Source organism: Hippocampus comes, unplaced genomic scaffold (genome assembly GCF_001891065.2).
Source record: "Hippocampus comes isolate QL1 unplaced genomic scaffold, H_comes_QL1_v1.1 scaffold104, whole genome shotgun sequence".
NCBI lineage: Eukaryota > Metazoa > Chordata > Actinopteri > Syngnathiformes > Syngnathidae > Hippocampus > Hippocampus comes.
The window spans coordinates 3,148,559-3,161,569 of NW_017806072.1; the positions used below are offsets into that span (position 1 = coordinate 3,148,559).

At 40.7% G+C, this 13,011-nt stretch overlaps 2 protein-coding genes across 2 annotated transcripts; both read left to right on the forward strand.

Annotated features, from left to right (window-relative positions):
* Nucleotides 1–598: 598 nt before the first annotated feature.
* spty2d1 (SPT2 chromatin protein domain containing 1) lies at nt 599–5,452 on the forward strand. The gene is made up of 6 exons (XM_019894083.1): nt 599–1,106; nt 2,151–2,265; nt 2,335–3,780; nt 4,428–4,584; nt 4,684–4,761; nt 4,860–5,452. Exons 1-6 carry the CDS (start codon nt 1,044–1,046, stop codon nt 4,951–4,953), a joined length of 1,953 nt encoding a protein of 650 aa, XP_019749642.1. The 5' UTR covers nt 599–1,043; the 3' UTR covers nt 4,954–5,452.
* Nucleotides 5,453–6,028: 576 nt separating this feature from the next.
* Nucleotides 6,029–12,847, forward strand: uevld (UEV and lactate/malate dehyrogenase domains). The gene is made up of 12 exons (XM_019894085.1): nt 6,029–6,161; nt 7,876–7,960; nt 8,052–8,117; nt 8,191–8,354; nt 8,420–8,558; nt 8,633–8,727; nt 9,687–9,792; nt 10,156–10,326; nt 10,835–10,999; nt 11,148–11,232; nt 11,332–11,455; nt 12,208–12,847. Exons 1-12 carry the CDS (start codon nt 6,120–6,122, stop codon nt 12,370–12,372), a joined length of 1,407 nt encoding a protein of 468 aa, XP_019749644.1. The 5' UTR covers nt 6,029–6,119; the 3' UTR covers nt 12,373–12,847.
* The last annotated feature ends 164 nt before the right edge of the window (nt 12,848–13,011 follow it).

Here is a 13,011-nt window from a genome sequence, read left to right on the forward strand (position 1 = left end):
TTCTTTCTATTTCAAACCAATGCTATGGATTTATAAATTGAGTTGAATAAAAATTATAACAAGAAAAGTTTGTTTTGAAGCCAGTTTTTTATTTATTCGTTTTTGTTTGGCATTGAATAACAGTCTAAATGAAAGAAAATGATTTGCGACATGCGGAAGTCAATATTTATAGTTTAAATTACATACCCACAAAATATACAAGAACGTCCAAAAGTCTAGAGATGGCCGACCTTGCAGGATATATTTTGCGAAGAATTTTGGGATTCATTGCTTTTACATGGTACCTAAAATGAATAGAATATGTGAGGCAAAAGGGGGAAGAAGAGGAGTAGGCAGAAGAGAACCAGGACTGGGGAATTCCAGGTACCGAGAATGGCGTATGCTTAATGTTATAGCGCCCTCGAGTGGTAGAGACATGTCAAGGCTATAGGCGGAAGTGCTTTTTAACTTGCTTAACTGTTCAACTATTAATTCTAAGATCTCGTTCGTTTTTTAACACTGCCCTTGTAACACTGAATTTTGAAAATAAAAAATTAATGTAATTGAAATGACATCCCGTTATTTTTCGAATTCATGGCGATTTCAAACACGGAAGTAGGTCTCCTTGAACATGTCATTTCCGCTGACTTGCCTTCGAGTTCTTTGATATTTCCCGTCGCAATCGTCGACCAAACACAAGTCGCCTAATGTGTTTTGAGTTATTTATGTTTTATTTCAGAATTACTGAATTTGACTGAAGTGCTTCCAATAGTCTTATGTATCGGCGTGCTCACATCCAAAGCTTCTTGGTTACCCCTGACGTAGGCTTGGCTAACTTTGCTTCTCATTGCTAGCCTAGGCTCGGGACGCAAAGTAGTTTTGCACATCACTGTTTGCCACAAAGTTGACTAAATAAATTTCTAATAAGACATACGTAGCGTTTACGTCTATCACGCCAAATCCAGTGTGACAGCTGTGTGAGCTGTTGGGAACGCAAACATCAATCTCCCCAGTGCTGGAGTTTTGCCCATCGAAAAAGACAGCTGATACTATATGCTGCTAAAATGATGGACTTTGACAACGTGCTGTCAATCGCCACTCAAAATCAGGGCGTCGGCAGTGTACAGGTAAGTGAAATGAGCAAAGATCTTGTGTTGAATTTCGAGAAAAGTAGGCTTTCGTGTCCGATCGCGTGGGCACACAAATGCCACCTCATCTTGGCTGTCAATGAGTCTCCGAATGGAGCATTAGCAAACTTGTGAACGTTCACTTGTCTGAGCACGTATATGGTTACTGTGAATACGCCGATTAAAATATCATGTATTCAATTGCCACCGTTGTCTCAGCAGGTTATAACTAATACAAGTGAAACTGAATCAAGAACATTAAGTTCATTAACTGCGTTAAGTACAGATGTACATACGTAATACACCGCCCCATGATGTCACTCATGTCCTTACTCGACGAAGTAATATTCACGCAATTTATTGTCATGCACGCATAAACAGACCCTAGACAGTCTATTCTCAAGCTAAAAACAATAAAGAAAATTAAACAGCATTACTAATCCTCCATGTGCATCTTATTTTTCGACATAACCTGTTTTACAACAACTGTAGGGCATATTTTCCACCAAAGATTTTGGTCGTATTTCAAACTGTACGTCACGTGGAGCGTTTGTACTGTTAAGTCCCATTGTACTTGAATATGTGTCTGTCACTACTCCCGCTCCTGATGTCATCCATCAATTTGCAGGTTAGCGTTCAACTTCATAATAACTGAAAGCAGGGGCCATCATGTAACGTTTCAAATTTTAAAGTTGTAACTGGACCAACCTTAACTCAGAGTGTGTGATGAACAAGAGTTAGACATCCCTTTTGGGCCGATGAGCTTTCTTTCTGTTGTTTTGGGGATAATAAAAAGGCTCTTAATATTGTATGCAAGTTTTGAGTAGTAGAGTTGTTGATTCAGCGACTATTCTGGAGGATTTCTTAGCTGTACAAAAAAACCTTGTAACTTAATTTAGGTTTGGACTGAACTTATGGGATAAGAATAAAATATTCACAATGCTGACTTTCACTTGACTTCAGCCATTAGCCTGTTTCCGTGTCAGATGTTGACCGGAGAAGATTCTTTCTAATTATTTTTTGTTATCCTCTTTTTCTCAACAGAAAAGGTATAGTTTACAAGCTGGTCCCCCTAAAAGAGACCCGAAATCAAAAGGGGTAAATCCTGCTGCTGTGCAGGCACTCCTGAAGAAGCGACAAAATGAGGCCAGAATCAAAGGTAAGAAATGCAAGTTGTTTTGCATACACTGTGAATTGTTTTAATGATTATATTTATGTATGTTTTCAGAAAATGAATTGAAGAAACAGAAGGAGGAGCTTCTGGCAAAAAGGGTTGAGCTGAAGTCTGATCGTAAAGCAAGAGCCATGGCTTCCAGAACGAAGGACAATTTCAGAGGTTACAACGGCATCCCAGTGGTGGATGTTCCAAAGAAGAGGAGGTCAAAGCAGGAAATTGAGAGGGAAAAAAAAGAGAGTGAAGAAAAATTTAGAAATTACTCAGTTAACCCAGAGGATGATGAAGACAATTATGAGTATGAGCAGACAGATTCTGAGCCCGATCAAGATCCAGAACCTCTAAGACCCGGCAAAGACTGTTTTGGTGGAAGCAGTAGTGGCTCCAGAGCTTCCCCTAAAAAACCAAGCGGTGCTCCCAAGCCTGCCGCATCAAGCATGAACTTTGCAGACTTGCTCAAATTGGCTGAGAAGAAGCAGTATGAGCCGGTCGAGCTAAAAGCAAAAGTGGTGAAGGAAGAAAAGCTCCGCACAGCCGAAGAGTTAAAGGAGCTCGAGATGGAACGCAGAGCAAAGAGCCGCAACAAAAATGTGAAGATAGAGAGAGAACACAAGCCTCAGTCTAGTTCTAATACCGTGAGAAAAAATGTGTCTGAAAAAGAGACAAAGAATTATAACCCGTCAAGGAGTTTATCAGAAAGGCCAAATCAGTCCAATGGGACAGTGAAAAAGTCTGTAGCAACACCTTCAAAGGTCACCAGTGGTGAGAGAGAAAGAGAAAGACCCAAGATCCCAATTACTTCGAAAGCCACTTCTCAGGTTCCAGCCAAAAAGGGGGTCCCTAAGCCTTCATCTTGTCATGCATCTAGCATTTCCAGTGACCTTCGATTAAAAAAAGACAGCACCTTATCTGTTCAAGGAAGACCTTCAGGCATGCCTCAGTCCAAGCCTCATGCTACATCTGTCAGAGAACTTAAGCCTTCAAATAGCAACCCACAAAAAAACAGACCTAGTCAGGGTAGCTCAGCAAAGCAGGAGCGTCCAGTTTTCGGAACGGGAGCACCACTGAGGTGTGCAAGCAGTCCTGCAGTAAAATCAAGTGGTCATTCCACGGTCAGACCTTCGTCAAGTGGCCGTCCTAAAGAAGGGAACCAACCTCAGGCAAGGCCAGGGGTAACACCGCAGCCAAAGGCTAGTGGGCGTGGCTTACAGCCTCACCTTGCTGGTAGAGGGGGCCGGCCACCGGGTTTTGGACAGGGTCGAACCTCTAGCGGAGGACCAGCCATCAGACCAGGTCGAGCTCCTGGCGGAGGACCGCAACCCTCAGGCAGCTTTGGATCAGGACCTGGGAGACCCAAGTGCACTGTGGTGTCTGAGACCATCTCATCCAAAAATGTCAGCGGAGCCAGACCAGGTTTTCCCCCTCGGCCAGGCATATCACAAAGACCTGGCATGTGCCGCAGACCAGAAGGGCCAACCAGACCTTTGAACAGACCACCAGGTAAAATATAAACAAGACCTGACTGTAGTTATCATTCATTTTGCATTGGTAAGTGGTAAATATTAGGGTTTTTTAAATTTGTTTTCAACTTTTTTTTTTCTGGCAGTGCAGAAAATTTACAAATGTAAATTGATTATGATTCGGTTACTAACTTGATCTGCAACATGTCATCAAATAGGCCAAAATGTTGATCAAAATAAAAGCACATTGTTTGTAAATGTTTTATTTTAAATCAATCCAAAGATAACAAATCTGCTTTCATGGAGGGCAAATGGAGGAAATCCGAGAATATTTACTGTTGAGAGGCGGAAATTTTGAGGATCTGGACAATTTTAAATTAAAGTTTCTAAGCCATTAATCCAATGTAATTATCGATGAATTTAAGAATTGATTAGCTGTCAATTATTTGATTAATCATTGTATATGTGTAATCAAGGTCGCACTTTGAGTTATGAAAGCTATTAAAAAATTTAAAAAACTACAAATAATCGATAGTCCAACTGCAAGTATAGAGAATTTGTACAATTAATTGGATGCCCGGTGAGATGCAGTATGTTCTCGCCGGCAATACATTTCAAGTTCGATCAGTAAACACTACTTTGGTATAACATCTGTACTTGATTCCTTTTTCTTCATCTATTATCTAGGTACAACCCTACCACCCATCACTATAGCATACAAGAGAAAATATGAAGAGGAAGACGAGTATGATTCCGAAATGGATGACTTTATCGATGATGGAGATGATGAGCAGGCAGAGGTTTCCAAACACATCAAGGAAATCTTTGGCTATGACCGAACCAAGTATGGGTTGCTAATCTCCTTCTGTATTATTCTATCATGTGAATGATTGTATGCTTATGTTTATTCGTTTTTTTTTTCTTTTTAAACTATCCCACACAGATACAAAGAGGAAAGTGATTATGCTCTCAAATTCATGGAGAGCAGCTGGCGAGATATGCAGAAAGAAGAAGCAAAGAGGTAACTAAATGGATTACCTTGATTTTGCAGTTTCAGGCATTTTTCATCGTTTGAGCTGCCTTTACTGACTGTCATTTTTTTTGTCTTGCCTGTCTTAGTCTAAAATTGGCTGTGCAAGAAGATTTGGAGGAGGAGCGAAAGGAGCAAGAGGAGATGAAAAGGATGAATGCCAAGAGGAAAAAAATGAACTGAATCACTTGAAATTATTGTAATGGACAAGAAAGACTCCAGTCGCCTGGCAATAGGACAATGCTTTTGATATTACTTCATGTAAAGCACACTGGCACACCGTTATTTTCACTTTTCTCCTCTTGTTTTTACCAACACTGAAAGAAGTGATCATGACATTGAAATAGAAAAGGACCTTGAAGGATACATGATTTTGGTTAAAGTCGATCAAGAAATAACTTGTAAAAGCAAAATATGCACAGATGTCTGTGGTGTTAGATACATGTGGCATTTCCCCCCTTATTTCTCCCCATTATTTATTTCCTTCCATCAAAAGTTAGTCATTTAAAAAAAAGAAGAAATTGTTTAAAAAGTAACATTTGAGCGTGAAAGTGTTTTTGTTGAAAGCTGGCATACAATGCCTGTGATACCTCTTTTTGAATCATCGACCGTATTTCACATAATTTGGATTGTTAATACACAAAACGTGTAACGTTGTTTCTTTGTAAAAGATTTCGACACAGGTGGGGCTTGAAGAGTCGCGTCTTCTCAAAATTTGATGTGTAAAGACGAGGTGGACTAGTGATAAACAGGTCCAAAAATATGCATAATGTGTTAATTTAAAGATTCCATAATTGTTCGTATTTGTGAATTTTGGTGTCAACGGTGGTTTCGCTTTGTGTGCCCTGTGATTGACTGCATGGTAATCAGTTAAGAGTGTACCCCGAGTCTATCCCAATGTCAACTGGGATGTGTTCCAGCTAAACCAAAGACCTTTACAATATTCAAGTGCTGGTTAAATAGATGACTGGAGTATGAAGACATTGATGTGAGAAAATGGAGTACGTTCAGACTGTCACGAAATTGGGGTAATGTTATGTCTGTTGTCAAAACATGATAAAAAAAACAATGTATCTACAAACTTACCTATGCAAAAGCGGGGTGGACATTTAAAGTCAACACAAGAAGTCCAGAGCCGACATATTTATAGCAAACATTTTCCTAACTTTATTCGCAATAAATGTCAAGAAGCAAGATCAATGTGTTCGTAACGAGCCACCGTACTTGACTAGGAGAGGGGAGGTGCTTGATATTACCTTAGCTACTCTAGGAAGTTTGCGGAAGTTAGTGAAGTTTATCAGGAAGCGAGAACCGAGAGAGAGCTCTCTGTAAACGAAATCATTCCATAGATGGACCTCCGATCGGAGAAAATACAGCGGGTCATATCCAAGGTGAGTCATAAACGCCCTCCAAAATATGGGACTTTTGATAGTAAAACTATAACCTACGATGTGAATTGCCGGCCGGCAAGCACAGCCTCCTCACATAAGTTTACCGCTGTCAGCTGTCAACTGGCACAACCAGTTCCGTGACTCAGTCTTTCCTAAATTAACACGGAAGCGTTGGATCATTTTGAAAACTGAACGTATTTTATGTATTCTGCGTTAGATTTGCCAAGAAGATTTAACAATACCTGATTCGTCTAACATTCACTTGAATGCAAACGAAGGTGGTCCTGTAGTTGGTCATCTAGTACACTCGTACTAAATTACGGCACATAAAAATAGCTAAACTCATTTTCACACGTTTGTAGAGCTTAAAAAATATCTGGCTATCTATCCATCCACCCACTCATCCATCCATCCTAAATACAGTGCTGTGAAAAAGTATTTAGCACCTTCCTGATTTCTGTGTTGTTTGTATATTTATCACACACAAAGGTTTCATTCATCAAATCAGTTTTAATATCACAGAGACAACCCAAGGAAATCCAAAAATGTCGTTTCTAAATGCCAATTTAATTGATTAAGGCACCAAAAAAATCCAAAACTAGCTCCCTGTATATGAAAAAGTAACCCACCCTTTGAAAATCACAAAGTAACTGTGACTAACGACAGTTTAGTTCAATTTCAAAGGCAACACCCTGCACCACATTTGTTGAATCAAAAAATCACGTAAATAGAATCTGTCAGACAAAGTGAAGTTAGCTACAAGATCTTAAGAAACAAACTCATCATGCCGCGATCCAAAGAAGTTCAAGAAGAAATTAGAAAAAAGAAGTTATTGATTGATGGGACAATGAATTCTGCTGTCTCCCGGAAAATCCTGAAGGAGAAAGTCTGATCATCAGTTTGCACCTTCAAATGCAAGTGCTCTTAGATCTTGCAGCAGGACAATGATCCCAAACGTACCAGCAAGTCCATCTCTGAATGACTCAAAAACAAAAAAAGGTTTTGGAGTGGCCAAGTCAAAGTCCAGATTTTACTCCAATTGAGATGCTGTGGTGTGACCTTAAACGGACAGTTCATGCGAGAAAACCCTCCAGTATGGCGGAGTAGAAGCAATTCTGTGAAGAAGAGTGGGCCAAAATTCCTCCACAGCGATGTGAAAGACTCATCACCAATGATCACAAACGCTTGATTTCACTTATTGCTGTCAAGAGTGGCACAACTCATTAATAGGTTCAGGGAGCAATTACTTTTTCACAGAGGGAAGAGTAGGTTTTGATTTTTTTTTCAGGCCTCAAATTAAATTGGCATTTAGAAACTGCATTTTGTATTTCCTTGGGTTGTCTCTGTGTGACATTAAAATTGGTTTGAGATTAACTGAAAACTTTGTTTGTGATAAATATGCAAACAACACAGAAATCAGGAGGGGACTAAGTGGTTCTTCAGCCTTTAAGGAGGCACACCTCTACAGCTGATTCTAGGCAAAAGGCAGGTACACTCCAGACAATCTTGCTCAAGGTCACAGGTGCCCCGGGATGCAACTCTCAACTTTTGGATTGAGAAACAACCGCTCTATCACCCTAGCCATGCTGCCTCACCTGAGCCAGGCCAAAGGAATCTCACACAAGCGCCAAAACAAACAAGATTCAATCTGATAACAGCCAATAGGAAGAAGAAACAATTGAATTGATTCTATCTGCACATGTGTCTACTTCAGTACAAGTTCCATGATGTTGCTCTCGAAGAGTTGGACAAAATTGAGAGCACCTTTCCTGGGATGATCCCTACTGTAGGCAGATATAGTGAGTTTTCTGCATGTGCACTACTCTCTCTCACACACACACATGTACACAGCAACTGCAATGTCCCACTAACCTTTGTTCCATAATGTAGCATTCAACGATGGCTCCCAGAAAGAGCTCCTCAAATTAAATGGCAACCTTCCAGTCAAGTATGAAGGTAAGATTTATATTTGAGAGCCTCTGGTTGCTTGTCGTGTGATGAAGCACATCAATGTCATATCTTCTCCTAGGACGCTCCTACAACTTCCCCATCCAGCTGTGGCTGATGGACTCTTTCCCAGTCACACCTCCCATTTGCCTCCTAAGGCCCACATCAGACATGATGATCAGGGAGGGCAAACACGTGGACGCCCGAGGACGCATCTATCTGCCCATGTTGCACAACTGGGATCACGTATGTTGTTCTTGTCTATAAATGTTCAGCGTGACTTGACCTCATGAGCTCTTTCCCCGATGCAGCCCAAGTCATCAGTAATACAGCTTCTGGAGGAGATGATTTCCAAGTTTCAAGAGGATCCCCCCCTGTCCTCTACCATCACAGGACAGAAAGATCCACAGGAGCTCCTGGCATTTGTCAATAATCTCCGGATCAATGAAAGTACGTCACTTGAAACTGTTCTGTTCATGCCAACCACTTGCCATTCAACAGCCCTTTCCTTTTTTCAATTTCAGGTACTGTCAGACACCACGATCAGCCGGTCCACAAAGTCTCTGTTATCGGAGGAGGGGATTTAGGAATGGCTGCAGTGATGAGCATTTTGGCAAAGGTTTTCAAGTTAATTAAGTACCATGCAAAAAAGTGTACGCACAAACACCATTAGAAGTACACAAAACATCATTTTCCCAAAGCTGTATAAGCCGAAGAAGGACCGTTACATTTTGGCGCTGATCAAGATAAAGGGCCACATATATAAATTTATTATCGACATTTAAGTCACAATGGTAGAGAATGATGTTAGCACGTTTCTGGGTTTCAATCTCTTCTCTGGTTTTCAAGTCTGGCATTTGTACATTATGTTCCCCCTTTTTGAACTTCCCACTTAATGTACTTCAAAGTCAAAGACTGTTAACCAGTCATGTATTTGAATAGAAAATGGTTGTTTTGATGTAAATGTTTTAGAGTATATATTTTTGCATTTGAACACACAATACGTACTGTGATTTTGTTTTAAGTCTTGCCCACAAGAAATACACATTTATAAAAAATGCTGTATAGCAAAACTGAAAAAAAGACCCCCCCATTCCCCCAAAAAACCTAATAAAATAAAACAAACTTGCTCTGAAAGCTAATCAAAACTAAAAAAAAACAAATGAAAAAAATAAGTCAAACGTAACTATAATGAAAATTCCCAAACTATTCTAACAATGCCAGCTACAAGGGGGGAGAAAGGGAGAAGTTAGTGACAGTGTCTACTCTACAGCATCTTAAAATGGATGAGTTGTCACAGTAAAATAGAAAAAAAATCAATTGTTAATCATTACAAATGAAACTATGCCTAAGGGGCTTAATGTCATATCTTCCATGATGCTGAAAGAAGACTGCAGCAAACCTTTCGACAACTTTTTGTCAACAGTCCAGAGGTTTGCATAAGCCCAACGAATCGTGGTTCTATGAGGTCATAATGGTTTACTGATGACGAGGAGTTCTGCGCAGTCACCGTCCTTCCTGTCATACATTTGAATTGATTCAAAGAGACAGTTCATCCCTTCTTCTGTTCTCCTGCAGTGTAAAGTTGATAAACTTGTCTTCATTGATGTTGCTGAGAGTTCCACTAAGGGTGGCAGCACAGATCTGGAGATATTCAGGCTGCCAAAGGTGGAAGTTTCCAGAGGTATGTAGTTTTTCACGCAGCCACACAAAATGTACACGCTAAACCAAGGGGAGGCAAACTCTGTTCTTTAATTTGCCTCACCAATTATATACATGATCAAGAATCCTATTATTCATTCATAAAAATAATATACTTTATAAAGTTTTTCCTTTTACTACATGTACAAATGACCTGAAGTATCTGTGTTTTCAAAGTCAGTTTGGACCTTGAGCACAAAATACCCCTGCACTAAATAACTTGATTAGATTCCATTTACATCGAGGAATTGTCCTGGCAAGGAATTCCCCACATTCTTCATCTGCTTGGTGCTTTCCGTCTGCAACACAGCAGCCGTTTTTGACATTTTGACTCCACTCTTGTCAGATTTGTCTGCCTCCAAGGGCTCCAGGGTCATCGTGGTGACCGCCAACGCGTGGAGCGGCGATCAGTCGTACGTAAGCGTAGTCCAAACAAACGTCGACTTGTTCAGAGGGATCATTCCAAAGTTGGCGCATCTCAACCCCAGCGCAGTCATGATCATCGCTTCTCAGCCAGGTGAGTGGATCACCCGCTGGCTGTTGTCGACAATGGTATTGGGACATTAGGAAATTCTTACATCTACTGCTCTTGAGCAAGAAAGTGCAGTACAGGGCAGTTTGTGTGCTTGGAGTTTACTGATGTTAGGATGAGAGGGACAGTTGTAGTTCATCTCAGAGGTGCTCGATTGGGTTGAGGTCAGGGATCTGTACAAGCTCTTCCACAGCAAACTCTTCTGACACATTTCCTTTAAAGGACCTTGCTTTGTGCACAGGTGGCCCAGTCATGCTCAGACTGTTCTCATATTTCCTGTAGTTGTACAAACTAAGAGATGTGTAAGAATGTATCGCCGTAAGAATATTTGGTACAGCTCTCTTGATGAGGTAGTACTGTTCTACACCACTGCAAACAACAACTATGGAAATAAACATATTCTTTAATTAAGGGTGAACGAAAGGCCTAATTAATTGAATAGATTGAGAACTGTCCAAAATGTCATCCTGTTGTCTTTCAACCTTCTCTCCAGTGGACGTGATGACCCACATTGCATGGAGACAGAGCGGCCTCCCGCCAACACAAGTCATCGGGGCAGGCTGTAATCTGGACTCTGAGCGTCTCGGTCACATTCTGGATATTTCCTTGAATACTCACAAACAAGCCTGGGTCATTGGAGAGCACTCGGACAATAAAGGTGAATGTGAAACACTCAGTGAGCTGTTTGCATGCTTTTGATTGTTGGCGTGAGTTCACTTGTATTGACTTAACCAGCTATGCTGCTCTACCTGCTAGTTTTGTCCTGCTTCTCATTGAAACTAACGTATCAGCACATTGTCACACAGTCCCTGTCATGAGTAACAATGAGCCAGGCTCCAAAAAGGGGCTGGAAATCCCAGGATCGGAGTCCACCAAACCACTGCTCAGCAGGTTAGATCCTCAGTTATTAATTTCATTCCAGCACAGTATTCAAGAAAGGACTTTTGAAAATAGTTGAATAATTGACATGCCTGTGTTGTGTTCCTCCAGAGCTTTTGATATCATGAAGAATCGAGGTCAGCGTTCATGGTCTGTCGGTTTATCTATTGCTGACATCACAAACAGCATCCTAACAGATACGAAGAAAGTCCACTCCATCTCCACTCTTGCCCAGGTGACACATTATGCTAAAAACACACCTGTGCCTGTCACCACCAGCACCAAAACTGAGAAATCTTTTTGTTTTATAATCGTCTCTGTTCCCTTTTATGGGGTAAAAGGGTGCACACATTAACCTTCCTCGAGCAGGGGTGTCCATGCTGTGCTGGTGGCCGTTTGTGGCCTGTTGCGTTATTCATTGTTCCGTTATATATTCTAATAACGAAGTTAAACACATTAAGTAAAAATTTTGGAAGTAAAAATAATCTACCGTAATTTAAATGTGACATCATTAAAAAAAAAAAAAATACAGATCAAAAAGTTCAACTTGTCACATTAAATTTAAAATTGTAAATGAATTTGATTATTACCCAATGTTAATGTTGCTTATTTAAAAAAAAAAAAAAAAAAGTGGAATGTTAAGATATCATACAATTTCATCATATATTCTCTATGGCTTATCCGGGTCGTGGGGGCATTAGCATTAGCTTTAGCATTTAGCTTCTCCCCAGCCACTTCTTCCAGCTCTTCCCAGGGGATCCCAAGCATTCCCTGGCCAGCCAGGAGACATAGTCTCTCCAATGTGTCTTGGGTCATCCCTGAAGCCTCCTGCTGGTGGGACATGCCCGGAACACCTCACCCGGGAGTATTTTTGAGAGTTAAATGTGCAAATATTTTATATTTAGGCCCACAATGTGTGCTTAACATCTTAAGTATGTTCAAATGAGAGCTATTTAATGGGCGATTCATGTGCACTGTTTGTCTAAGGGCTGGAGCGGCATAGGAGCAGAGGTGTTCTTCAGCTTACCGTGCCTTCTGGGGTCGAGCGGGTCCATGCGCCTGGCTGGTGTGTCACTGGGGAAGGAGGAAGACTCTAAGCTGAAGGAGAGCATCAGCTCACTCACTAACCTCATGAGTCAGCTGAGAATATGAAGGACAGTGATTGTATTGTATTTCAGTGAAAGTGGCTGCATTGATCAGTCGGGGAGTGGCTTGTTACTTGTTGGCCTTCAATCACAAATTTCTACAAATTCTATATTTATACGAAACACGTGGAAATATTTTGTGATAGAAATTGTCATGTTACATTTTACATGAAGCTATGCATATTTACAGTGACTGCAAAAACACTATTTCTGCTTAGAATCATTTTCAAGGAATTATAAGTTTGATGTGATTTTTTTTTTCCCAACCTCATAAACGTGGCAGTGGGACAAGAAGTCATTGGGTGAAGTGCAACCAAGGTATTTCAGTTTTGTTTTTTTGTTTTTTTTTAATTATTGAACAGAACTTGCTCATTGCACAGCTGGGCCATAAACAGAAGGACATTAACATGTACATGTTTGTGGGAGTGCAATAAACCAAATAATCACCCAGGTGCCTGAGTGAGAAGGAAGAAAATGTGCACTATTTGTTTCTAAAACTTATTGCTGCCTAACAAAAAGCGACTGTACATCGCCAAATTCCCAATGAGTGACTATGAATGTTAATGTCTCTGTGTTTGACTGGTGACCACCAGTCCAAGAGGTTATCTGCCTTTAAGCAGATGTCAGCTGGGCTCGGCTTCAGCTT

What these genes read in the sequence shown, in the direction of transcription:
- spty2d1 (XM_019894083.1), top strand. Translation starts at nt 1,044, where the DNA reads ATGATGGACTTTGACAACGTGCTGTCAATCGCCACTCAAAATCAGGGC. An exon ending in AGGGCGTCGGCAGTGTACAG is followed by an intron (nt 1,107 to 2,150) that starts GTAAGTGAAATG and finishes TTTTCTCAACAG; the next exon opens with AAAAGGTATAGTTTACAAGC. An exon ending in ACCTTTGAACAGACCACCAG is followed by an intron (nt 3,781 to 4,427) that starts GTAAAATATAAA and finishes TCTATTATCTAG; the next exon opens with GTACAACCCTACCACCCATC.
- uevld (XM_019894085.1), top strand. Translation starts at nt 6,120, where the DNA reads ATGGACCTCCGATCGGAGAAAATACAGCGGGTCATATCCAAG. An exon ending in TACAGCGGGTCATATCCAAG is followed by an intron (nt 6,162 to 7,875) that starts GTGAGTCATAAA and finishes TGTCTACTTCAG; the next exon opens with TACAAGTTCCATGATGTTGC. An exon ending in AGAGCACTCGGACAATAAAG is followed by an intron (nt 11,000 to 11,147) that starts GTGAATGTGAAA and finishes ATTGTCACACAG; the next exon opens with TCCCTGTCATGAGTAACAAT.